The 27,952-nt window shown below is 28.6% G+C and overlaps 5 protein-coding genes across 6 annotated transcripts; 4 read left to right on the forward strand and 1 right to left on the reverse strand.

Annotated features, from left to right (window-relative positions):
- The first annotated feature begins 3,806 nt into the window (after positions 1 to 3,806).
- LOC145189831 (apoptosis inhibitor 5-like) lies at positions 3,807 to 6,196 on the forward strand. The gene is made up of 2 exons (XM_080066508.2): positions 3,807 to 4,354; positions 4,910 to 6,196. Exons 1-2 carry the CDS (start codon positions 3,865 to 3,867, stop codon positions 6,046 to 6,048), a joined length of 1,629 nt encoding a protein of 542 aa, XP_079922634.2. The 5' UTR covers positions 3,807 to 3,864; the 3' UTR covers positions 6,049 to 6,196.
- A 142-nt stretch (positions 6,197 to 6,338) lies between these two features.
- On the forward strand, positions 6,339 to 8,263 carry LOC145189894 (mediator of RNA polymerase II transcription subunit 10-like). The gene has a single exon (XM_090090571.1). It carries the CDS (start codon positions 6,810 to 6,812, stop codon positions 7,239 to 7,241), a length of 432 nt encoding a protein of 143 aa, XP_089946697.1. The 5' UTR covers positions 6,339 to 6,809; the 3' UTR covers positions 7,242 to 8,263.
- Positions 7,678 to 8,263, forward strand: LOC145189893 (mitochondrial import inner membrane translocase subunit Tim29-like). Its single transcript, XM_080066597.2, has one exon. The coding sequence runs from the start codon at positions 7,678 to 7,680 to the stop codon at positions 8,239 to 8,241; it is 564 nt and encodes a 187-aa protein (XP_079922723.2). The 3' UTR covers positions 8,242 to 8,263.
- Positions 8,264 to 8,370: 107 nt separating this feature from the next.
- Positions 8,371 to 10,265, forward strand: LOC145189892 (uncharacterized). The gene has a single exon (XM_080066596.2). The coding sequence runs from the start codon at positions 8,501 to 8,503 to the stop codon at positions 9,431 to 9,433; it is 933 nt and encodes a 310-aa protein (XP_079922722.2). The 5' UTR covers positions 8,371 to 8,500; the 3' UTR covers positions 9,434 to 10,265.
- A 2,080-nt stretch (positions 10,266 to 12,345) lies between these two features.
- On the reverse strand, positions 12,346 to 27,108 carry LOC145189751 (mdm2-binding protein-like). Of its 2 annotated transcripts, none has more exons than XM_090091926.1 (22): positions 25,261 to 27,108; positions 24,872 to 24,934; positions 24,719 to 24,771; positions 24,064 to 24,182; positions 23,869 to 23,942; positions 23,660 to 23,711; positions 20,102 to 20,206; positions 18,177 to 18,288; positions 17,392 to 17,480; positions 16,837 to 16,938; positions 16,602 to 16,656; positions 16,126 to 16,240; positions 15,640 to 15,798; positions 15,229 to 15,301; positions 14,870 to 14,946; positions 14,655 to 14,783; positions 14,472 to 14,529; positions 13,296 to 13,492; positions 13,176 to 13,207; positions 12,946 to 13,062; positions 12,782 to 12,847; positions 12,346 to 12,682 (listed from the first exon to the last, which is right to left on the reverse strand). In XM_090091926.1, exons 1-22 carry the CDS (start codon positions 25,298 to 25,300, stop codon positions 12,608 to 12,610), a joined length of 1,962 nt encoding a protein of 653 aa, XP_089948052.1. In that variant the 5' UTR covers positions 25,301 to 27,108; the 3' UTR covers positions 12,346 to 12,607. The 2 variants fall into 2 exon arrangements, with proteins under 2 accessions (XP_089948052.1, XP_089948053.1); XM_090091927.1 differs by having other exon boundaries at positions 24,064 to 24,188; positions 25,261 to 25,336.
- Positions 27,109 to 27,952: the final 844 nt, after the last annotated feature.

Raw genomic sequence — 27,952 nt, forward strand, 5'->3', positions numbered from 1 at the left:
CTATCCTCGTTTGATGACAATATTCCAACAGTGGTTAAGATAAAGCGGGCTCAAGAAAAAAGATGAAGAACAAAAAATCAACAGAGGAGGCAAATTCAGCACTAAAAAGATTTTTTTTCCTATACGACGAAGTTTTTGCCTTTTGTAATTCTTGGTACAAAAATGTTACAAGATTTTTCACTGATATCTTTAGTAAAGATCTACAGTAGAAGGATGATCCTGTTTATAAAATTGGAATTAAAACCCTAAGGTGAAAGTTGTTGATATTGACATTTCAGAAAAAGAAGTCAAACTCATTCGAGATTATATCCCCTTTACAGATCGTTGCCTAAGGCCGTAAATATTACCTAACAGTAATAAAAGTTTTGGAAAAACAGTTTTAAATTTTTATTAAAAAATTAGATTATTTTTTAATAAAAAAAAGACTTTTGGGAATTAACTTTTAAGTAACTTAATACAATGTTTTTAAACTGGGTTTCCCTAGATGAGTCAATATAATTTTGATGAGAATGGGCAGAAGAATATTTTTTTTTTCAACAAAAATAATTGCTGAGTGTACTATGTTCTGATTTCAAAATGTTTGAGGGTCGCCTAATAGTATTCCAATTAAGCTTTCCACATCTTGTTGAGTTTGTTATGAAATTTTGGTAAAACTGGAATTCTAAATAGCTTTATCCTGTCAGCGCCAGACTCTTGTTTATCGTTTGTCATCCTTCTTTGGAAACGAAGTATTAAATCTAAGTTAACATAATTTGATATTTTTTTCAAAAATTACCAAAATATTTTGTTTGATAGGTTTTTGTAATTATAATTAACGAAAAAAATTTAAGACTGTTAACTTAACTAATGGCATGCTTAGAGCCCCCTTTTTAACCTGGCTATGAACCTGGCTATATAAAGAAGTGGCCTTTTAAAAAAAAAAATTATTTAGTAATTTGTTAAATTTATGATCATTATTAACTTGTTAAACTGTTCTTTATACAATATAATAAGTTAAGTTGTCAACTTTTGTTGGAATATGTATAGAAGCAAGTCGATAGTGCAAACGCTACCTTTGATCCTTGATAATTAACTGTTTGAGATAAACATTTTTCTAGAGTGGGGTTAAGATTGGGTTCATGAAATTATTTTTTCAAATTGTTTTTTATTGCCGAAAATTTAATAAATTTAATGAATTTAATAAATTTAATAGTCTGAGGTTCATTAACTGCAACAGCTTTTTTTGTTCCATAGATACTAGGAGGATACAATGCACCCATCGAAGTATAAATAATATTCATTTCAGAAATTCCACACTGTACTCTAAATGGTCTAAATCTTTATATGAAAGAATCCAAGTTTTAAAGTTATAGTTCAGTTCTGCTTCTTTTCTAGTATGGTTTGGATAGGTTCAGATTTTCTTTTTTTTAAAAAACTATGATAGTTTGGTTCAGTTCTTGAAAAGTGTGGGTTTTAGTTCGATTTGTTCTTAATTAGTTCAAAAATTTTACCCATCTTCTGTTAATTATTTTATAGACTTAACAATTAGCAAATAAATGCATCTGCATATCATCTGCACCTGGTATTTACATAAGTTTGTTAGTTAAGTTTAATGTACTCATAAAGTAGCATGAATATTAGGGTGGTCCTAAAATATGAAGGTATCAGAATGTTTCTCTCCAACCTACTATTGTGTGATGCTAACTGTGGAGATGTTCTGGTAAAAATTTCAACAAGTTGTATTAACATTTAGGACTTGCTCAGTGCTATCAAAGTTTTCACAATTTCACTGTAGGCAAGTCGGCAATTTTTCAAGAATTCAACGAGACTAAAGAGCAAACATTTGCAAACAAACCATTTGTTTTGAAAATGTACTATTAATAAACAGTAATTTGCATATTATATAATACTTTATTATCAACTTGGTCTTGACAAGACAAGTGAAATTGTCAATTATTTTGCCATCCCAATGCAAGACCAGTGGCACTGCAGGGTCAAACAACGTCTTGATTTCTAAAGTGAACAATTCACAGTGCTTCATTCTTGCTCTTCTGATAGCACTGAGACTAATGACTAACTTGTCCACATCTTGTTGCAGTTGCGCAGTTGATGCAATGGCAGAAAATATGTGAGCTGCTTTGTCAATGGTGTTGGTCAGATCGAGTGCTGCAGCAACTTCTGCAGTAACCAAATCCCCAGTGCCTCTAACTGTCAGATGTGCATCGCCTTGGTTTGTATTCTTGCCATCTCCCAGAATGGTAGATGTGTTGATGTTGTCTTGTCATCTTCTCACAAATGTGGTAGTGGAATAACACTTTCAAAACTTTGCCTCATGATGGAAGTTTTGATGTTTTGAAATGATCGTCGGTACCTCCAACCAACCAGACTGATATCTTTGTACAAGTACTTTTGCAGGTCATTATTAGTTCAGAAACAGATACAGCACATAAAGACTACTCTTTACTGAAAATTTTGGCAATAACACAACAGCACCTAAAATAATACCTACAAAAATCATTATTCATTACATTACCGGGTACATCTATTAAAATAAAAACATTTCAATAGGTACACCAAATTTGCCAAAATATAATATTATTATCAAGTTCTTTTAATGGCAAAATGAGACAGACATATGCTAGTAAAATAATATTGTATTAAAAGTATTTATAAAAAACAAACCAAACTATCATTTAAATTGCAAAATATGCAGTTAACATCTTTAAAATGGCATACAACAGTTAAAGAATATAAACAAGAACATGATGTAATAAGGTGATTTAAGTTAAATAAGTAAGAAAATTTTAATAGTAAAAATTGTTAAAAAATTCAACAAATATATAGTATTTTTGTAAAACACGAATATTTCCAGATTTTTTACTGGATTGAACAAGTCCTAAATATTGTTCTATCTTTAAAATATTTTGTATGTGGGATCTCTACATGCCATACACCAAATGGTGGGTTGGAGGAAGAAAAGTAAATAACTTGAGAGTTTTCCATTATGTATGGGACCACCCTAATAAATATATCACAACCCGTATTTGGTTTTATGCTATGCGAAACTATTTCCGACATGACATTTAAAAGTTGGCTAAAAAGACAGCAGAGGCCGGAATAGCACCTTATTGATTGGTTAACCAAAAAGTTTCGCCGGCCATTTATAAATGAAACGGTCGGCAACATGGTGAATTAAAGATGGTTAGTAACGTTGCGCGCATTTCTATACTAGCATTGGAGAAAAGTTAGCCACTATAATATCTCATCCATGCACAATTACACTTATGCGCACACGCTAAGATTTAAATATACATATGAATACACACTCACTCATACATACATTACATACATACATACATACATACATACATACATACATACATACATACATACATACATACATACATACATACATACATACATACATACATACATACATACATACATACATACATACATACATACATACATACATACATACATACATTCATACATACATACATACATACACACATACATACATACATACATACATACATACATACATACATACATACATACATACATACATACATACATACATACATACACACATACATACATACATACATACATACATACATACATACATACATACATACATACATACATACATACATACATACATACATACATACATACATACATACATGCATACATGCATACATACATACATACATACATACATATATACATACATACATACATACATTTTAAATACATCTTATTACATGATTTCTTTTGTGTTAATTTTTTTTGAAATCTTCGCTGGGTTAAAAGTTACTAGCCTCATTAAATGTATATTTATCTACATGAAAATTTTGTTATTAGAAAATAATATTAAAAATGGATAAAGTTGAAGAGTTGTATAAAAACTATGGTATCCTTGCTGATGCAGGAGACAAGGCTTCAGAGCACTCTGAATGCTATCAGTTTATTCTCAATGCTACAAAAGGGTCCACTGCAGAGAAAAGACTTGCTTGCCAATTTATACCTCGCTTTTTTAACTACTTTCCTGCTCTTTCTGAACAGGCTATTGATGCTCAGCTTGACTTGTGTGAAGATGAGGAAACTCCTATAAGGCGTTTAGCTATAAAATCTTTGCCAGATTTTTGTAAAACAGCTCCAGAACATATTCTTAAGATAAGTGATATTCTCACACAACTTTTGCAGCAAGAAGATGCAACAGAAGTTTCAATTGTACAAAATGGCCTCAAAATATTGATTTCAAAGGATTCTCAAGCTGCTATTGAAGGAATTTTCTCACAGATATCTGTTGGAGATGATTTAGTTCGAGAGAAAGCTATCAGATTTTTAACCTCTGTAGCATCTTCAGGTACTATTAAAATCTTTTTTTGAATATTTATAATAAATACTTATTATTTAATTTTTTCTAATAAAATTTATTTGAATTTCAAACTGAAACCAATATAAAAGTATTCTACTCTTAATGGTTGATAATTCTATTTGTGCTCATCTAAATTATTCTTTTTAAAATGCAAGTTTTAAATATTCTAGGACTTAGTATGTAATCTGTATACATGTTCTACTTGTAATACCATTAAATAAGATTGATAAGTCAAAGACTTATATGTTTCCTTATATGTCAATGAAAATATCTCTTAAATTCTTAGAGTATTTATTACATTTTTATGTTTCAACAGTTACACATTATTGATATTTTGAACTTATATTTTTATCCCAGGAAATATATTCATTAGAATAGTGATTAAAAAAGTATTGAACATGCTTTGGGGATCTTTATCATTGAAATCTACATAAGTTTTAATAACAAATATTTTTAAAATGTTTTTGGGCAATTTTTTTTTATTCTCTTGGTGTGTTTTATTATCTAACTTTTTATATTGTTTTACATGTGTTTATTATTTAGGTACTATTGGAAAAGATGAAAAGTCAGGTCAAATAATTCTTCATGAAGTAAAAAAAATTCTAAGTGATGTAACTGGTGATGAGTTTACATCCATTATTTCTATGCTAACTAAAGTGAAATCAATTGCAAATAACCCTCAGTATCTTGCTGATCTTATTACAGAGCAGGCTGAACTAGATAAAGATTTCCAACCTAATGAGCCTGAGAGTCTTGATCGCCTGATAACTTGCACACGCCAAGCATCACCATTTTTCATTAAAGGGGCTTCTTCTGCCAAATTTCTTGATTATTTGTTCAAAAAGGTTTTGCCAGTTCTTGATGATATAATTATTGAAGCAAGTGATTATAAATATGAAGTGATGAAGCTTTTAGTTGAGCTGAGTGAGTATGCAACTGAAGAAAATTCAAAAGAGCATATTGATGGTATTTTTCAGAGTTTAATCAAGCTCATGCCCCTTCCTATTAATGCTACTGAAGATGAGTTAGAAGAGTACATTGTAGCAAAAATAAATTTCTTATTTGTAGAGTGTTGGATGTATGCATTTCATAAGTTAGGTGCAAAGTATCCGGTTTTTTTAGCAAATGATGGATCAGCAAACAAGTTAAAAGATTTTAGATTGCGTCTGCAATATTTTGGCCGCATGGTTCAGGTATATATCAGGCAATCAAAGTTGTTTTTGAAGAATAAAACAAAATCTGAATTAGCAGAAGAGGAAAGCAAGTTAAAATTGCTTGTGTTAGGTGCATGCAATAATATAAATATTTTGATTAAAGACCTGCTTCACAACCCTCCTTCATACAAAAGTGTTGTAGTTGCATCATGGAAATCAAAGTCAAGTCCAATTCAAATTGTTGATGAAAGTGTTGAGGAAAGACGAAAGCGAGCTGGTATTACACCAATCACTTTAGATAACCTATCACCAAAAATACCAAGAGATACAAAGAAAGTTTACTCATTGCCTGAGAAACGCAAAGGTGTTGAAATGAGTGACACCTTTGTAGGTAGAAAAAGTGAACGTGGTTATAACAGAGGTAGAAGTAATCGAGGTAAATGGCAAGGAAATCGTGGTCGAAATAAGAGAGGGCGAGGCGGAAATAACAGTAATCAAGAGTCACATGAAAATTTTCTCTTTCGTTAAAGTAGTTAAGTTCTGGCTAAAATCTTCGAAATAAACCTTTTGGAATGTTGTACTTTAAAAAACTGAAATGCATTTCAAAGTTTTGCTTTTCAACAAACATTTCTATTGTAGTTTCTAATGATAAAAGAAAATTTTTTAAAGGAAAGCATTTAGTTGCCTTTATCTTTTTGGAATCTTTAGGAATCTTTAAAGATCATTCAGATGTAGATGATTAGTTATTTATTTTTATTATTTAAGTATATTATCATTTTTTAGGTTATCACTTTTTTTTTAATGATAATATTGAGATAATCTTTATTTTAATTATAAATGTCATTAACATACTTATTACTGTATTGCATACAGTTAACTAACGTTTTTTTTTATATCCTCAAAAGGAGTTTTTTATAAAATAAATCAAGAGTTTATTGAATCAGTAAAAGAATTTATATTATGTTCATATTTGTCCTGCTTTATATCAAATTTTAACACTGAGAAATAGGAATTTATTTTTAAAATTTAAGTAAGAAATGTGTTTACTTAGTTTGCTTTTCCTTATTGCTATGATAATTGTTAACATAATTTTAGATTTATTCCTTTATAATATTGTCATTACTGTGGATTTGAACTTGCTATAGTTTTTTCTGTTTTTTTTTTTGTGTGTGTGTGATTTTTAAAAAGCTTTTTATTTATAGAAATCTTAATCTTATAAGTTACGGTGTTATATATCAACTTTGAAAGTAATTATATCTTAAGATTTTTTATAAACTATTGGTTTGGTTATGGGAGAAGTTGAAGAATCCGATAACAAGTATGATGAATTGCAGCAGAGTATTGAAGAGTTTATAGAATGTTCTAGACAAATTGGAATCATGGTTAGTGATTTTCAACCTGGCTGTCAAGATTTTTTGAATTCAAAAATTAACTCGCTTATAGAAAACATGCAAAATATTGAAAAGAGTAAACAATTGGTGGCTGACATTGAAGTTCCATTAGAGATTTTTCAATACATTGACCAAGGAAGAAATCCTCTTCTTTATACAAAAGATTGTTTGAAAAGAACTTTAATTAAAAATGAAGAAGTAAATGCTAAAATAGAAGCATATAAACATTTTCAAACTGTCCTTGAACAAGAACTTAAGCAAGAGCTGCCACAGACTATGGAGAAACACAGCCAGTTCAAGAAACAGCAATACAAACAATCAATGTTTTAAAAATCCTCTTTGAAAATTTTATACTTGGGAATCCATTTAACGATGAAATCTCGTGTTTATTTCATATGAAATTTAGTCTTAATTGGTAAACATTTGAAGCTAAACCGTTTAGTGTATGATAAAATGGAAGCTAACGTTTTGAATAGTTAAATATAATTCAGTTAGACTTTAATTTAGATATTGATAAAATAAAAAAAAAACTTTTTGTTCACATTTTGTTACCAACTTTCTCATCAAAACTCTTTAAGTTTTTATTTAATTTTGGTATTTTTAATGGCCCTTTTCCAATATAAAGAGTTGTTGTTTATGCAATTGCATTTCACTTTTGAATTATACCATTGCTTTTTAATTGATTATATCATTTTGTATTTCTGATATACTTAATGTTATATGTTCAGTCAAAAAATACTTATGTAAGATATGTTGCATTACTAAAATGACTGTTCTGGGTAGTGCTCGGAAAATTAACCAAGCTTTGTTTCCACAGTTTGAGAGCTTAAAACAAGGTCGCCTTGCCAAAGCCTTCATTTTGTACCATGACTACAAACAAGCAATTCTTGATGTTTACAAGTATGTAAGTACAAGACCACTTCATGCCACTTTCCAGTTATCTGTTCTTGGATTTTGTGTCTATGCGTCCAAAAAAAATCCTGACTTTCAAAGTTACAGGGATGCACTATTAGAAGCATCCAATCAACATTCTTGCATAAGTGATATAATTCGAAATAAAAAATCCAACTCTGAAATCAAAAAACTTATGAAGCTTTATTCAGAAGAGAGGCTGAGGAGGTGGAACTTCGGTATCTTTTCTCTTATTGTGATAAATCCACATTCAGGAGTTTTTGATGGTTTTGAAAAACACTGCACCACTGTAGAAGCTCGTTGGATTGATATGGAGAATTTAAAAAAAAGAATAGCAGATGTAGGATTCATGGATCGATGGTTTATAATGGAAAAAATCATGCTTGACTTTGATATAAATGATGAGGAATTTTCATAAATTTTTTTATAATTACATTTTAGTTATTGTTTTTTTATTTTAAAACGTTCTCACTTCTCAAATTCTAAATATAATATCGTTTAAAATACTGCCGCAACAAGAATTTTTTTTTTTTAAAGAACAATATTAAATAATCGCAATAGTTTGCAAAGTTCATAACGAGTTTATTTTAATTGCTTGAATTTATTTCCTGAGATAATTACATTTTCCCAGCTTTAAACATGTTCAGAATTTTTTTTTTGTTAGATCAAATATAAAAATGGCAACTGAAGTGCAGACAAAGTTTCTTTCGTTAGTAAACTCATTACAAGATTCTTCAGAAAAAGTTTCATTTTACAATTGGCTGAGTGAGTATTTAACCAATCAATGTGAAAATAATTGTAATCAAAATAATCAAAAGACAACAAAAAGCAAAGGCGACATTCTTCTTTCATGTATCAAAAGTGCTATTAAAGAAAAAGTTCCTTTTGATGCTGTAATGACAAGTGAGAACATTTGCTTTCCAATAGTTGGAGAGGATTCTCACCTTCATTCCAAAAATTGTGTACATGTCGATGCATTTTTGTACGATGATGACGATGTTGATGATTTAGTTGAAGAAAGAAAACTTTCCAGAGTATATTGTAAGTCGTGTGGCTCTGTTGATATTGAGCAGGTTACTTTTATCACTCATTCGACGTCTGTAGAGCGGCTTCAATACATATTTCAGGATGCATTACCATCATTAAAAGGAAAAACTATTGTAGACATAGGATCACGGTTGGGTTCAGTTCTTTATGGTGCCTACGTTTATTCCGAAGCTGAAAAGATTATCGGCATTGAAATGAATGCAGAGCTGTGTAAACTGCAGAAAGAAATTATTGCGAGGTTTAAACTCACTAATCGAATAACCATCGTTGAAGGTAATATGATTGATATGGCTGATATTATAAAAAGTGCCCATGTTGTTGTTTTAAACAATGTCTTTGAATGGTTTATCCCTATTGAAGAACAAAATAAGTTATGGAAGTTTTTACACCGAACTTTGCCGAAAGATTGTATTATTGTGGCCTCACCAGAAATAGATAAGTCATTGAGTTTACTTAATACAGGTATTGTTCTTGACCTTTGGTTGAAAGAAATTCTTATTTGCAAAAGTGACCTTGAATTTATCGAAGATAATTGTATAAAGTTTTATTCGGTATTAAAATAAATTTTTTATATTTTTGCTATGGGTAAAAAAAATTATTTTTACAAGTCGAACGTAATGCAGATGCTGGATTAAGTACTATTGAGTATGCAGATTTGAAGTTGAAATAAGTACTAAATATCACACCAACCCTTTTTACAGAAACAGGCAACTGGTTTCTGAGCGAATTAGTAAAAAAGCGCCGCGCATTTTAACTAAAATTTAATTGCAAGTCTGCTCGTACTTGTATGCTTTTTTTTTTTTGTAATATTTTGTTAAAAATTTTGTTTCAATTTTGAAAACAAAACTTAGTATTTCTACATTAGATGCAATTAGTGTCAAAAAAAGTTCTTTTAACTAACAAACCCCCAGATTAGTATGGGCCAATCTAGCTGAAGTTGGAATCAATGTTCCAATATCATGACCATCAGGCATTTGGCGGGCAGCTATAAGTGGTGTGGAAGCGACATTTAAAATAAAATCCATTTTTCAAAACGTAAAAATTTTTACCCTCATTTTTCAAAACGTAAAAAAGTGCGCCTGAAGATTTCATAGAGAGAATTCGAGTTAGGTATACTAATATGTAAAAGAGGAACATCACAAGATATTTTCGAAGAATTAGAAATCTTGTTAAAGAAATTTGAAAATCATTGTGACAACAGCGATAAATACTGGGTGGGTGAATGGTGTCGTCAAACTACAAAACAATAGACAGTATAATCCTAGTAGGTTGTCAGCACGTTTTTGATCATAAAACGTATTGGGCTTTTTAAATCAAAACTTGTTAATAAAACTACTCAACTAAATCTGGTATGTGGTAAACGTTACAGGGAAGTTCCACGTCAATATAGCCGAGAAAAAATCTAAATTTTCACTTCGTATTCAAAAACACAAGACATTCATGACTTAATTTTAAAAATTCCGAGAGAACTTATTACAAGAAAATAAAAATTTGCTCCGGAGATTTGGTCTATTAAAGTTTACCGCATTGCAGCCTCGTCTCTCTCTTTGCAATGGTGATAACATATCGTCAGTGAAGAGTGTCAACCTCGTAAGCCCACTTTTTTAAACAAATACGCTTTTGGTATCATTATAAAGAGAAAAAAAATCATCTATAAGTGCGTAAATCATTAGTAATCTATAAGTATATATAGGTCTTTGAGTCATTTATAAGTGTATAAACTTCATTTTTAAAAGTCGCTTTTACCATCTCCTGTAATATTGTATGCAATGGACGAGGTTATTACTCTTCACTTACATTCTATAAAACTTCACTTATTTATTTCTAAAAAAAAACTGAACTATATATAATCATATATTGAAGGCCAAATTCTCACCTTTTTTTTAAAAAAAGCTTTGTGTTTCTTTTTTTTTTTTTTTTGTAATAAATGTCATATTTGTCAATAATACGACGAGCTCATAGGAAAATCAAACTTCAGATCTGTATTGTGTTCAAAGAATCATCCTCAAAGAAATTAACAATCGATTAATTGACTATAAATATAAATTGAAAAAAATTTAGTTATAAAAAAAACTTTGATTGTAAAAAAATTCTTATTAAAAGAAGCCTTTTTTAAATTTATTTAAGTAACAAAGGGAAAACTTTAATGTGAGCAATTATACCACTTCTTAACCTTTCGAGTGAGAGTTTCAGCTATTCTTCTATATACAATTTAGCATCTTTTTAAAAGTAAATACATATGTAATAATAATTGAAAAATATTTTTGTCTTGCTTACCAAGTTAACAAGTTGACATAAATGCTGTTTTTCATTTCTTCCCTTCCAATTTTAGCAATATTAACAGATTCCTTAAATTCACTTAGTTAACAATGATCAGGTAATCAGAAATATTATTTAAAAAATTAAAAGTACAAGTTTACTTTTTAGGGTGAGAGGGGGTCGAAACTGCAATGTATTTAAATTTTGATAAGCAATATCTCCGGTACCACTTGGAATTGGATGTTTAAATATTTCGATTTTTTTTTTTTTTTTTTTTATCTTTGTAATAATTTCATTATATTTAAATTATTTAATATTATTGCACTAGAGAAAAACCAAGCCTAGGCAGTTCGCTGTGTTATCATGCAAACATTGACGCGGATAAGCTGAACCAGTACTGCAGAGAGACATTTTTGATGCTCTCCTGTGCAGTGATATAGAGAAACACTCCTGTATGTTTGTTCACTTCGTATCATTGTTGTCAGCAACAATCTTCCTCCAATTAGAGTAATCTGACGAAGCGCGTGGGAGCAGAACCAAAGATGTAAAGAACTATCGCAAACATTTTATCAGAAAATTTTTAAAAAAACTTTCTAATAAAGGTGTGATTCGGAGGCTGGTTTTCAATTTCGACCCTTGCATTGCTTCTCTGAAAAGTTACAACTCCAAGGGGGAACTGGACCTCCCTAAGGTGCAGCCTTCTGTAAATTTATCATTTGATTCTTTTCTTAAATAAAAGTTGGATGATGAGCATTTTGGATTCTATGAGCTTTAGAGATTTTCTTTAAGATTCATGAAAAATTCAACTTTTGAAACATTGCAGATATTTTTTTCCTGGGCACCCACTATGTTGTTAAGAACGTCCATAAGATTGTTTTTGACGAAAGATGAAAGATGTCCTTACTCAACCTCAGATGCTGTGAGCCATTTTTAAATAAATTGATGTTTAAAAATTATTTATGAAAAATATGTAACATTTATATATTTTGGCATTTTAAGGGTTGATAAACACTACCTAGATGTAGTTGATAACAACCACCAGGGACCAAACGTAGTTTTGTTAGTTACAAAAAAAACTGATTTATGCTTTAAAAGCACTATTTCTGGACCACTGTGAAGTAGTTTAAAAATTTACGAACACTAATTGGTTCATTAGGTTTAGCAAAGTTATTTCGGAAAGCTTTGCTCTCATAGACTCTATAGAAACCAAGAAATAGAATAAAAAGCTATTTTTATTAACTTCAAAATATTACTAAAAAAAAATAACATTTAGAAGTTTTTAAATATTCATTTGAAATTTTATCTTTTCGGTTATCTTTGTTAATTTTCTGAAAATTTGTATTAATTATTCCTTGAAAAGCTCTCATGATCATTCAAAAGCTGAAGAATATAAAACTATTAAAAAGTAAAGAAACAGATAAAAATTAGGTTTGCTGAACGCCAGCACGATAAAAGCAGACGACTTTACTGGCGTCTTTTCACAAGCAAACTTCATCGTTTATAAAAATTTTCTTGCAACTCGTTGAAACTTGACATCCTTCTCTTACTAATATCTAAAAGGTTCTCCTTTTTTTTTAAAAAACAAAAAACAAAACAAAACAAAAAAAAAGAATCTTAGAGAGGATTCAGAATACTTGATAATAATATAAAACCTGTTTAAGATGGTTTTTGGCGATCAATTTCATTTGCTCGTTTAGTCCTTTTGACGATTTTAAACTCTATGAACCAAGACAAAATTATGGAACAAACGTTATTCAGTAAAACAAAATTTGATTAATGTTCGGCTCTTAAGCTCACTTGAAAGAAAACCGCTTACCTTTGCCTCGTTCAGCGTTTCTTGAAACAATGCTTTGCAACACAAAGCATATTTTTCGTGTTCTTTAGACAGATGACCGTACTTTTGAACAACTCCTTCCACTAGAATTTTTAAACGCTAATTAAAGAAAGAAACATAATTTAGTACATATATTTTTGCAACGGATTTAACGCACAAAAATCAATTAACATAAGGAAAAAACAATTTGATTATAACAAAAATTTTCATACCCTTTTATGGCGTTGAGAACGTGTTTCTTTTCCTTTAAAAGAAATTTCAAAAAAAAAAGTTTAAAATTTTTTAACTTTTTAAATATATATTTAAAAAAACACCACTTTAAAAGAAATTACCTTTGTCATTGGGACAATCAGTCGTAGCTTTTAAACTTGGAAATACATCGTCAGTTTCAGCTATTTTATCTGAAGATACCGAAAGTTTGGTTGGAATAAAAGAACTCAGATTAATAGTATCATCAGGAATGTATTTTTTTTGAACTTTTGATAATCGGTTGTCTAAACGCACGGCACCAAATGTGTCTACACAATACCTAAATGAGAACAACTTAGTACTATTCAATTTCTTTGATATTAAAAAAACCACAAGCTGAAAAAAAAGGACTACTAAATGTCTAGTTTTAAAAATCTTTAACATGTTTCCATAGTTATTTAAGTTTTTTTACTGCACAATAAGAATAAAAAATTACCAATCAAAATGATTTACAATCAAAGTGATTTCAAGAGCTCAAAAATATTTAAACGCTACAAAAAAGCTTATTACTGACTGTTACTCAACCAGAAACCATCCACGCTCAACATACCAAGTAGTGCTTAAGAATGCACTGATAACATCTTGGTTTGTTGAGCATAGATGAATCAAAGTGGTACAAAAATTGTATGCTGCCTGCAAAAACAAACAGCAACATTGATTTTCTCTGTGTGATAAGTTTGAAGTATTAGATCATTAAACAAAGGAAAATTTATTTTTTTATTGATTTTCTGCATTTTTTTTTAAAACTACAGTTCTCTTACTTTTAAAAGTCTTTTAATCAAAAGTGCAGCAGAAAATTTTTCTGAAAAAAGAGCAAATATATTAAAAAAAAATTTCTTGATAAATGCACTACAATGATTTTTGCTGAGAGGTGCACACTTAATTCTTTTGTTTCATCTGTAATCTCCTGTCAACTGTTTGAAATTTAACAGCAGGGACTCATTATACACGCTAAATTAATAACTGAAATTTTTTTTTTTTGCAAAAAAAAACAAAAAAAGTTATTTCATGATACTTTTATCTATTTATTATACTATTATATTATATTATTATATTATTCATCTATTTATTATATTATTATATCATCATATTATTTATCTATTCAAACAAAAAATTGAACTCATTGAAAATGGAATATTAGAAATATATTGAGAATATCGCAAATTAAAATATATTGAAAATTGCTGGTGTAATGAGTTTTCTCAACTAAAATTTAACTAAAAGATAAACAGAAAAGAGAAAGCAAAATAAAAACATACTCAATACCGTGACCAATCAAAAGCTTTGCTTCATCAAACATTAGTCCTTTTACATACTCTTAAAAAAAAATTCCTAAAGTAGAATGTTATAAACGCAAGCAAACAGATTGCAACTTGAATGTAGTAAACTGGCCTGGGGCCAATTTTTTAAAAATAGCTTGAAAACAACATAAAAAATAGTACCTTCTGACTTCATATTTTTTAACAAGCAATCTGATATCACTGGAATAGACTGCAGTTTATAAGATTTTTTTAGGCAGCCATTTTCGTCAAACATTTCCAACAACTCTATAATTGCGTCTCTTTTTACTCCTTAAAAAAAAAAAAAAAATTTTCTCAAATTTTGATTAACAGAAAAACATTAATTCCAAGTTTAGCATTAATGTTTTAGGACAGACCTTGCTTTAATGTGTCAGGAACAGATATTGCAATTCCATTCATAAAGAAGTCATCAGACTTACAACGAGCAATCGATCTGAACAAAGAAATATGTTTGCAAACTATATGTAAGAACACCATAAGCTTTAAATTGACTAATTGACTGCATAAATGCTTCATCTGACATTTTTTTATTTAACTTCTAGCTTCATTTTATCTACAGTTTGTTAGAGTGTCAATTTGGAGACTGTCATCAAATAATAGTTACTACTAACTATAGCTATTAAAGCTGACATTTATGGCAAGACTACTTTCAAGAGATTTATACTGAATGCTGATTAATGGATATCAATTATCTCCCAACAAGGAAGAATCTCACCTTGATACTTTAGATATGTTTTCTTTAGCATCCCATGATAGTTTTTCGCACCATTCATCTGGATTATTGGAAACTTAACAAAGCAATTATTTTTACAAAAAATTAACATATACGAATCAAAGCACGCATGTGTGATATACGAATCAAAGTACACATTTGTGATATACAAATCAAACCATTTGTGATAAACATTACTAATTAACTATGCTTTTATAAACAAAGCCTCTATGAATTATCTGTAACTAATATTTATTGTAAAGATGTTAATGAAAATAAATTTTAAAACATTTAACCTTTCTCCCAAGTTTTATAAATATTTTAGTTTATTTTGGTGATGTCATCAATTTTTTCAACACTAAAGAAAATTATTATATATGAAAGTATTAAACCTTAAAATTTAAGTAAACACACCAAACTGAATTTTTTCTTTGTTCATACTATGTAACTCTAAAAATCCTTCAGAATTTATGACATCTCTTCTTCGCAAGAAGTATAAAATTGAGCAAGTTGACTCATAAGTTATCAATACAGCTACATGTTTGGTAAGCGCCGGCTGCATTTGATCACAAGCTATAGTAAATTAAGTTTACAAGTAAATCTACAAAAAAAACTTACAAAAGAAACTTAACTATAAGGGATCAGATTCAAGGAAAAAATGTTTAAACTTAATGCTTTAACAATTGTTGAAGAATTATTTGTTATACTTATATTTATATTGAATGTATATATATGTATATATATATATATATATATGTATATATATATGTATATATATATGTATATATATATATATTATACTTATATATATTTGTTGTATTACAAAAGCAGACAAGTTGTTTAAAATACTTAGTAAACACCTTACTCTAAATACAAAAAATCATTTGAAAAAACATATACCTAAATACTGTGTAAAATCTTGGAGAATAAACTGCTCCCAGTCATAAGTTGTTTTGACATTTTTCTTGTGAACTGATAAGCAGTCATATTTTAATATGCCCAACCACCAATATCCCTTTAATTTTTTTTAAACAAAAGAAAATTAAGAAAAAATCAATTTATTATCAATAAGATTTCAGATTAATTTTTTTTTAATAGAAAATAATAAACAATTGATTCAAATACAAAAAAAAGAAATCCTAGCTGCACTAATTAGCGGGCTGCCAAAAATGTCAGATTATTTGAGAATCATTTACCTTATTTAATTTTTTAAAGCAATATCTTATATAAAAAAAGAATTTTCAAGGCAATCTCTTATTTAAAAAAAGAATCTTTGAAACTTTAAAAGGTATATATTTTTTTTACAAAATAAACAAAAAGCTAGTAATTAACAAGATTTATAGTTAGCTTTAAAGAGAAGACATTTAAAGACCAACCTTTGGTGTAAGTAAACTCATAGGATCTTTGGTATCGTTTTCTTTGTAGTTGTATCTTTTAGTATTTAAGGATACCATCATAATTTAAAACTCAAAAAAAAGTTTGTTTTTTTTCTATATAAACAAAATCTTTTATATAAATATTTTTTTAAAAAAAATATAACTAATTTTGCTGCAAAAATAGAAAACTATAGAAAAGAATTTTAATATTTTCTACTTTTTTGATGAAAGATACAAATGAAATTTTACAGGTATCACATAGTGTAATGGAACATCACACTGCTCAATCAAGGCAACCAGTTGTAAACATGTATCAACCACCAATTGCTCATTTTCCCTTGAAAATACAACAGAAGAATTTTCCAGCTGAAGTGAACTAAAACTAATGCTTTTAAATCTCTCTATTGATTATGGTCATGAAATATACAAACAAAAAAATTAAAACAAGTTTTTTAAAACCTGACAAATTTAAATTAAGATTATGGATATGTTTCTCACCTATAAATATCTGATAGTAAAAACCCTTCATGCATTCATAAATAGTTTTCTCAAAGCATTTTACTAATGCAATATAATATGATAAATCAATTTCTAGTTACTTGCTTATATTGGTATATAAGTGAAGGCTTTTAAAAGTTTAAAAAAGTGACCTAGACCTAAGTAAAACAAGATAAATTATGTGAAGGTTATCTTTATTATACAAAAGTATAAGACTACTTTATTTTACATAAAAAAGACAAACACAATTTATTATTAAAGATTGAATCTCATTCAAAGCTCTTAGACTTACTGGGTAGCATCAAAAAAAGATTCATTTATTAAATCAGAGTCCTTCATTTTTTCCAAATAATAATTGCCAATATCAAGATTTCCAGAATTCTAAAATAAATAAAAAAGTTCAAAAATTAAAGACTAACTTTTATAGTTCTATATTAAGACACAAGAATAATCTATTATTCTAAATTTAGAAAAAATATTAAGTAAAGACGGTTTATAGTAACAAGACTTTACTTTTCCATCTGTTCTTGAGTTTTGAAAAAAAAGGACTTTTTTTTCAAACACAAGAACAGACGAAACAAACGCAAGACAAACAAACTTTTTAAGAAATACCATATATAACAGTGTAAAAGTTGAGATTTTAGATTTTTTATAAAACATTAAACTATCCTTTCCAGTTGAAAATAGGAAGTTGACTGTTAAAATGGGTAAACTTATAAACTGGAATATATAGTATATACAAAAGTGAAACAAATATGATCATATTTAACAAAAGTTTTTTCCAAAGTAGAATTCTACATTTTGAGGCATTCAAGGCATTCTTTGATCTTCTTTGGCATTCTTTGGCTTCTAGGCATTCTTTGATCCTTTATGTGCCAATAATTTATGAAAGAAATGAAATATTTGTTTTTCTAAAATACTACATAACAACAAAACACAGCAAACATTTTAGATAAGAAATACTTCATAGTGCCTCTTTTGAGAAATACTTCATAGTGCCTCTATTGAGAAATACTTCAGAGTGTCTGTATTGAGAGATAATTTTAGCCATTACAATTCTCTGCTCATAAAAAATACCTGTTTTAACTGAACACTTAATCTTCCTTGCCATACAAGTTGTCTCATGTAAAAAGTGATCATCTCTGTTTCATTTACACAACGAAAATCAATGTGATCCAACCAAAGTGATCTAGAGGTAAACACAAAAAATTGCAATGTTACAATGAATTACTAAGACTGCATCAACTGCTGTATACTTTAATAAAATTGCAGGGCCATTTCATATTGAATAGACTAAAGTTTTAGATTAAAGTTTTTAGATTAAAAAGTTGATTTTTTTTGAGGGGTCAATAAACAAAGCTATCAATTTTAGAAGTGACAAGATGTTTTTTTTGTTTCTATATGTGGTAGGCTGGCTAATTTTTAGAAATTCACTGATATAACACAATTGAGTGGGCAATTATGAAGTCCTAAAAATGGCTCCAGCTAAAACTTAAAATAATTTGTCTTCACTTCGAATCACCAAAAACATAGGATGAACAGTGTTTTTTAGAATTTAGTTTTTTTTCTATTGATTATTTAGAAAAAATTGATTTTAAAAAAAAAAGGTGTTAGAACATTGAAATTAGCACAAAAGTTTAAAACAATGAAAAAAGTTATTAATGCACTTTACTTATCATTTTAATTTCATTTATTTTGGGTTGAAACCCATGGAAACCTGAATATAAAACTGTATTAATACTAAATTGTAATATATTTTTTAGAAAATAGTTAAAAACAAATGGCAAATGCACCTTCAGATCTAACTTAATTTTGCATTGAAAAGACATTAAAAGGCAAACCATTAAGTATTAAAAATAACAGATATTTCTTTTACTCTGGATATAATTGTATATGACTCAATGAATTGAAATTGCATGCTGCACAGTTGTGTCTGGGCAGGCAACAATGGAGTTAAAGACCACTCTTTTGATAAACACAATATTGAAGAAATAACATTCAACCATCATAATTTTTATTAGCAAAAAGCTAATAAAAATTATGATTTTGTTTCAGTAACTCTTTCCAGAGAACAATTTTATTGAAAATGTTTGTCAACTAATAGATCAACTATAAGGCCACCATAATCTAGCAAAAAAATTAAGCAGCATATTTGCAACATCTAAAAATCACATTGTCATATAATCATATTTTAATATTACTAGACTTTAATGAAATTTAAAGTTTTTTAATTCAAGTCACATTGAATTCTTTTTTCATTTACTTTATGGAAGAAAATGAGGTAAAATGTAAGTGTCTGCATCATCTTAGACCATCTACATCACAACACAAACTTTATTGCTTCATAAATGAAGTATTAAAATATTTAAAAGAGCTAACACCTTACTTCAACCATATTATAACACCTTACTTCAACCATACTATAACACTTTACTTCAAACATATGTCAACTAATTGCATATATTTCAGTGATGGTGCAGGAACCCAATACAAAAACTATAAAAACATCTCATTTCTGTTGCCATGAACAAGATTATGAGGTATCTATAGTATGACATTTTTTGCTAGATCACATGGAAAGATTTCCCGTGATGGTGCCTGAGACTATCAAACAACTTGTAACAAGGGCTAGTGTACAGTCACTAACAGATCCATCAATTTACCTGAGAAAATGTATGAATGGTATAGACAAAATATCGAAAGAATACATTTCCTTTACATTTCAAAAGACTCAATTATATTGATTGTACAAATTTTAAATTAGAAGAGTACTATGCTATTTGTTCAACAATTCCAGGAACAAGAGACCACCCGTGTTTTATACCACTATCACTAACCACTTTTCAGAAATAGACTAAAGAAAGGGGCTAAGCTGTTCAAAACTTGAGAGAAGTTCAATCTTAATTTAAGGCTTATTTATAGTATAGTTTACAAAATACTACTTTGATAAAATATTTGCTAAAAAAATTATTTAATTTTAATAGACAAGAAGCTTGATTTACCTGACTCTTTTGTTTTCAGCCTGCTTAATGTTTGATAGGAAATAGAAACATGCATGATTCCAGATTTCTAAACGCTTGAGGGCAGATAAAACAGAGGAAGGAAAACTATGGAAACAAATTTATAAAAACAATGTAATAGTTATACCTTAAGTAAAATAAATATTGTCAGTTTTAAAAAAAGTATGAATATACATTATACTTTGAACCAGAGAAACCATCTGATTTTAACGTCTGGCGCCAGTGAATTAAAACCTTTATTATTAAAGAACTTTTTTTTTTAAATAAAAAACAGTTTGATAAATGATCTAATTTATATATATATATATATATATATATATATATATATATATATATATATATATATATATATATATATATATATACACTACCGTGCAAAAGTCTCCGCTCATGTGTAATATTTGCAAGGAACAGTAAATGCAATACATTTTAGGATGATTTTAAATATATAAAAAGAAAAAAATGTTAATATAAAAAGTTGATGAGGCCAAATCATAATTTTGCATACTTTTTCCTTTTCTTTTTGTTTCAAATAATTTTGTTTACCTTTGTTTTGTTGAGTTCTGCTGCTAAAAACATGGCAGAAATTTTTCTATATGAATAACCTTTTTCACGTAAAATACATATAAAGTTCTTCAGTATTCTTTATTAAATTTAAAACTGCACAAAAGTTTTAACCAAAATATTTTTTGTAAGCTTAGGTTTGACAGTAGCATGATACTTTCCGGCATGGTAAGGATGCTTTCAGTAATTTTAATTGGTTGCTTTTAATAGACTTATGTTTATATTTATACTTGAAAATGGCATTAGTGTGCGCATTTAATGTCTTGAATTTAATAAAGAATTTGAGAAATGGTGAAAGTAAAGAAAGAATATTGTGAAGAACTTCGTGGCAAAATATGTATTTTACGTGAAGAAGGTTATTCATATAGAAAAATTGCTTCCAGGTTAAAAATATCCGAATCAGGTGTGAGATATGCTCTACAACGATTGCATGATATTGGTTCCAACAGTGACAGATCACGTTCTGGAAGACCAAGAGTTACATCACGGCAAGAAGATACGTTTATTGTTGTGTCCAGCAAAAGAAATAGAAAAATTCCAGCCACAATTTTAACAGCAGAACTCAACAAAACAAGGGTAAAGCCAGTATCAACTGATACTGTAAAAAGAAGACTAAGACCAGTCAACTTAATTGGACGCATTGCTGCACGTAAACCTTTGTTGAGGGCAGTAAATAAGAAGAAAAGATTGGAATGGGCAAAAATGCATAAAAATTGGGGATTAGAAGATTGGAAGAAAGTTCTATGGACAGACGAGAGTAGGTTCGAACTTTTTGGTACCCGACGTCGCGTGCATGTTAGGCGTTTACCTAATGAAAGAGTGCTTCCTCAATGTATACAAAGTACTGTAAAACATGGAGGTGGTAATATTATGCTTTGGGGATGTTTTGGCAATGGGTTAACTGGAGATTTAGTTAAAATCACATCTACCATGGATAAACACATGTACCATAATATTTTGGTTAAGCACGTGATTCCATCTGGTATTCGTATAATTGGGAAAGGATTCATCATGCAGCAGGACAACGATCCAAAACATGCATCTGGATTATGCAAAAATTATTTGAAACTAAAAGAAAGGGGAAAAGTTTGCAAAATTATGACTTGGCCTCCTCAATCACCAGATCTATCACCCATCGAAAAGTTGTGGGATGAACTGGATCGGAAGATCAGAGAAGCAGGTGAAACATCTTTTATTAATCAGCAAATGCTATGGGAACATTTGCAAAAAGCTTGGAATGAGATAACAGCGGAAACCATGAATAAATTATTAGCCCGAATGTCAAGATTATGTGCTGCTGTTATACGCTCCAAGGGGTCTCATATTGATGAAAATAAAATTTAACATTTACAACTTTGTATATTAACATTTTCTTGATTTTATATATTTAAAATCATCCTAAAATGTATTGTATTTACTGTCTAATTCATTGTTTAATAAACAATTAAAAATAAACGCAATTTTCTTGCAAACTTTTGTTACTTTATTGAAATATTACAAATGAGCGGAGACTTTTGCACGGTAGTGTATATATATATATATATATATATAAATTATTACAAGTGTTTTAAGTACAGGTATCTCAGCCATTTGAAAGAACTGAATTCAAAAATTCACAAAGAATGATGGATATTTTCTGAAAGTTTTAAAAGTATAATCAATTATGCAAATTCAATAAATGAAATTTTAAAACTGTGCAATGAGAGAAATATAAAAAAATGGTTAAAATAGTTTTAATTTAAATGCTGAAAATCTGTCAGGTGATGTTTATGAACAAAGTTTTGTTTGCTACTTTCACTAGGAGTTCTTTGGAGTATGTTCCATGTTTTTATCTCTTCTAAACTCAACTATAGAAGGTCTGTTAAAGCTCTATATCTTTTTGTCTTTATAATTTCAAGAAAAGACACAAAACTTACACAAATGTTATCCAATTAAGTAAAGGTCACAATTAGAGCAAATTACAGTTCGGCAAGCTGCAGTTCAATAATTGAATACAAGTATATAATAACTTTCTTTTTATTTCGATAAAAGCAAAAGGTACATTAGGAGTATATTAAGGGTATGTTAATTTTATTATCCTAATATTTTGGATACAATCATGTAAGTACTTGAAAGATAAAATGATTAAACTTTAACTTCTTACTTTTTTTGCATTTTAACTTTAAAAAAAAAAATCTTTTAAGTATTCTTTTTTGAAGATTTTTTTATTTAGAAGCAAAATAGAAGAAAAACTTTTTTCATAATTAAATTTAATTTTTTTGATCTTACTATTTGGAATCATCAAGATGGAGCTGAACATGTTTCTAATTAGTTTAGAACATATCAAACCGTTTTACAAAGCCTCATGTCCAATCCATTGTTTCCAATCCATTTTTTCCTAAGATTTCCCTCCTATGTTAAAATATTGAGAGAACTGGAATGGACCTTTAGAAATGGCTGTTGTGTCAAAAACAGTTGGAAACAGTGGCTGTTTAATACCCAAGCCTCTTTCATTCTTGTACACTGAAAGAATGCCTATCAGCAGTGCCAAATATTCTGACCTTCAAGTTATCAAGCAGAGATATTAGGATTTAGGTTTGTACTTAATAATCAAGTTTTATGATGCTACATGTTCCATCAGGGTGATGGACTAAACCAAATCTTAACAAAGATTAAGAATACCAAGTTAGTTTTGAGGAGAATTATTCCATTTCATCTAAAGGAAATATTCCGATAATTTCTAAGAAAAACGTTTATGAAAATAATTTTTTTTTTTCAGAAACCTTTAGAGACATGGAAGAAATACAGCTGAGGCAACAATTTTAACCAGTTAATTCTTAACTTTAGAATAAACCTAAAACATAATTAATTATGAAACATTTATCTAAACTAATACAGAGAAATACTTAACTTATAATAAAGGTTTTAACCAAATGAAATAAAATCTTGCAGTCTCATTGGTTTATAGTGATTGAATATTAAAACTTCTAAAACTACCTTTCATTATTTACTTTACTTGCTATTGCACACAATTCTACGAAACAGCTGCCTAAAAAACATAAAAGTACTGTTACATTTGAAAATCTTATTTAACTTATTTTAAAAAAATCATAAACCAATTACAAACCAAAAATTAAAGAAAACAAAAAAAAAACCTTTAAAAAATAACCATTAGCTTTTAAATTATCACAAAAAACAAATCTTACCAGGGAAAGGAATTTCATCAGCAAGATGGTTAATACAATCTCCTAAAAACTCATCAGAATCTTCTGGTTGAGGGCTTCAAAGAAGAACAAAAAACCTTACTAAAAGGGTAAAGGACAACAGAAAAAAACTCAGCTACTATCTCTCACCAATCTAAATATAGATCTTTATCTAAAAAAATATTTTATGAAACATACAAATCTGATATCTCTTTTAGCTCTGCCAATGTTTGTGTAAAATCGCTGCAAATAATTCTTTTCTCTTGAACCCAAACATAAAAATCACGAGGAACAATAATTTCCCCTTGATCATTTTGCTAAAACTCAAAGTGCAGAACAAATACATAAAAAGTGAAACAAATATTAGAACAACATAAAATTTCAAAAAAGTATTTATTAAAAAATCGATTGTAGAGAATCTTTATATGCAATATTATTTGTAAAACTAACAATCTAGAAATAAAGATACACACACAATTGAAGACAACACAGACGTACAATTTCACAATCCACAAATTTAAGTATTTTCATCCTTTTCATCATATACTGGTGCTTTCCTATTACTTCTGACAATATACAAGCAAAAAACACCATATCAGCCACTATAGAGGTGTTTAAAAAATTTTAACATTAAAGACTATTGAAGTCTTCAAACATAAAATTCAATTTTTACTCAAAGTGAACATTGCGGGTCTTCCCTGTAGTCTTCAATTGTTATCAGTAATAAATTTATAAATCCAACTTAAAAGATAAATTTTTATTGAACTTAATTATATTTAAAATGAAAATATCATATCAGGGTATATGTTTATAAAATAATATCAGACCAAAAAAAGAAATAAGCAAACTATACCTTTAAGAAGGATGGTGAACAGACAACAGCAATATGTCTTGTTTGGGAATTACCTTAAGGTATTAAAATATACTCATTTCTCAAATCTTTATAACATATACCACTGTCTTCATTGTAAGTACATAGAGTAAATAAAAAAACTGTTTTTTTTACCATGATTCGCATTATTTGTCTCATTGTTTACTGCATTGATAAAACTAATCAGCTCTTGAATTCCTGTTAAAGATCAATTTGTTTTTCATATAATTTTATTAGAACTCTTAGAATTTAACAGAAATAAATTTAAAGTATACTAAAAAAAAAATTAAAATAAAGGAAATTCCAGAAACTATGAAAATTAAAAAAATTCTTTTGTCTTTTTTTTGTGCTTTGTTGTTGTTGTTTTTTGTTTAACTATATAATACTTTGTATTTGATTGACTAAATTTGAGGTAATGAATGTCTTTTTGACATTCAATATTAAACAAATTAAGTTTTGTATTATTTTTAAATAAATAATCATGAGACATTTCTGCCTCAACAAATATAAATCAAAAATCAAACCTTCAAAATCCAGAACCAGATAAATGGTCCAGATATCCATGTTACATCATTAATTAGTTGCATCTGTCTTTCTTTTAAAAAAGCATCAGAAATTTAATGCAATAAATACTTTTAAGTTTGCATAAAATAACATGAAAATATAAATCAATTCAACTATGTCAAATAACTATGCATGAAAAAAATTAAACAAATATTATTAAAGTTATAACATATACAATCTCTATAATACATATACAATTCTGCTATCAAAATGGCAATCATTACCTCAAATCAAGCTTTTGTATTAAAATGGCACTGATTACCTCAAATTTATTCAGTCAAATTCACATACTTAAAATATATCATACATAAAAGAACAGCAGCATTAGAATAGAACTAAATGCATATAAAATTTAGTTCAATATGCTCTATTGAACATATTTGACTGCAAAAAACTCTACTACATTTAGCAAATTTTTATTTCATTAAGTTAAAATTTACTACAAAAAAACTTGGACAAAATAACTTCCATTAGGCAAATGTAAACTTGAACACATCAATGTTTGACTGCAAACGAGCTAACAAAATTAAGATTAAAAATTAAGATCTACACAGACACGAATAGACACTAAATAAACCAAAATTTGTATAGAAACTGACAAATGATACAATGAAAAAGTTTTTAAATGGTTATAATATGAATAATACTTAGTTAACATCCTGTTTGTCATCTTGTTTGCATTTTTCAATGCTAGAACTCCTTAGGCATGCTAAAAATTTATTCACAAAAATCATCTTGAGAAATTCATTGCGGTGTTTTATGCAGTAATCTTGAATATTCTTTATTTGATAAAAGCTTCTATTCATTTTGAAAAGTTGCCAGTCTAATATAGCCCAGAGGTGTTCAATAGGTTTTATATCGGGTGACTAACTCAGCCATTGAATTTTCTTAATCACATTTTGATTTAACCAATTTTGAGTTGCTTTGGCAATGTGACAAGGTTCTCCATCTTCCATCAATAAGGAATCAATTTTAATCATCCGACCACTTGAGAATATTGGCAGGAGTCTTTCCTATAATATGGAAACATATTTAGCTGAATTGATAGTACCTTGGCATTCCATTTGCTTTGACCAACTATTGCTCCATATTGCACCCCAAACCATTGTTGAAAAGCCACCATGTTTCACTGTTGGCTACAAAATTTTGATATCAATTTCTTGGGTGCAGAGCCTTCATACCCACACCCTTCCACTGTCTGAGAATAATGCAAATTGTGACTCATCGGAGAATATGAGTTCCGAAATGCTAAAGATCTTTCCACCATTTCACAAACCCAATCCTTTGTACACTTGATATTGGTTGGGCGAAGAAGTAGCTTATTTCTTGCAGCTTTGCCATAGTAGTCTAGCTAATAAAGATACCTAACAACTGTTCTGGGACTGATACTAGCTTGTGTTGTTATATCTGAGGCTTTGCAACTTGGATTATCTTCAACATTTCTCTCAACAAAATTTAATTTTTATCAAGAGGCCCTGGAGAACCTGGATGTATTGATGTGAATTCTCTCCCCTCTCTGGTAAATTATACAACCACTCTATCGATATAAGAAAGTTGGATTGAGAGTTTTTCTGATATTTTTTTGTTGATTAAGATCACCTTCATGACCAACAATAAGGCCTTGTTGAAAATTAAATAAGCTCCAATGCTCTTTTGGATCTTGGCATGCTTAATCAATTAGATTTATAATTTGAAACATAAAATCTTAGTAAATATATTATTTTAATAAAGATTTGTTCACCTTACATAAAGTAAGAGTTGAAATTTTATCGTGGTGTCTATTCAATTCTGTCATGTCTGTGTAGATCTTATATTCTGTAACAAGTTCCGGAAAAAGTTTTCTATAAGCTTTATAATTACATAACTATATTTAATTGTAAGTAATTTTGTTAAAATATTTTTAAACATGTTTTATATTAAATTATAACTATATAGAATTTATGTTAAATTTTTGTAAAGTTCTACTTTTACTATGTGACTAGTTTATTGTCTTTTCTTTATCTTATTTCTATATATATTATCTATATCTTGTCTTTTCTATATCTTATTTATGTCATTGAGTTTTATTAGTGAATTACTATTTGCAATGATCTGTATTTTTTGTAACGTCCTTAACACGAAATATATTGAAATGGATTGATTGATAATGATTATGGATTAGCGTTCTAAGTTGCGTTATTTTCGGTTCGGTTTCGCAAGATAAAACCTTTTATTCGGGAAAAAAAACTTAAAAATCTTTTTTAAAAATAGTCATCGCAGTTTTTTTGTTTAAATCACATTTTGAATGAATTCAATTTAATCGAAAACGCCATACTTGGATCTTTATATCGATTAACGACTACTTCTTTTCACCAAGTATTTCGGTTAAATACAATTAATCGAAAAGCTTGTATAAAATATTCCTATCGTATCGAATATGTTTGGAAAATATCGCTAAAAAGCGATTTTACGGAATTCGCACTTCACTGATATAAACTGTGTTAACTGAATAATAAAAATTTTTGACGTCAATTAAATGATGACAAATCATAGATCAGACCCGGAATCATTTCGAAGGCTCAAGCCAAAAAATTATACATTAAAGAAAAAAATATATATAAACGTTATTCTCACAATGTCTTTAATATACGGATATCTATATTTCAAACAAAT

The sequence above is a fragment of the Hydra viridissima genome, unplaced genomic scaffold, assembly GCF_058129835.1.
Source record: "Hydra viridissima isolate aposymbiotic clone 2 unplaced genomic scaffold, HvirCarnegie_v1 scaffold_6, whole genome shotgun sequence".
NCBI lineage: Eukaryota > Metazoa > Cnidaria > Hydrozoa > Anthoathecata > Hydridae > Hydra > Hydra viridissima.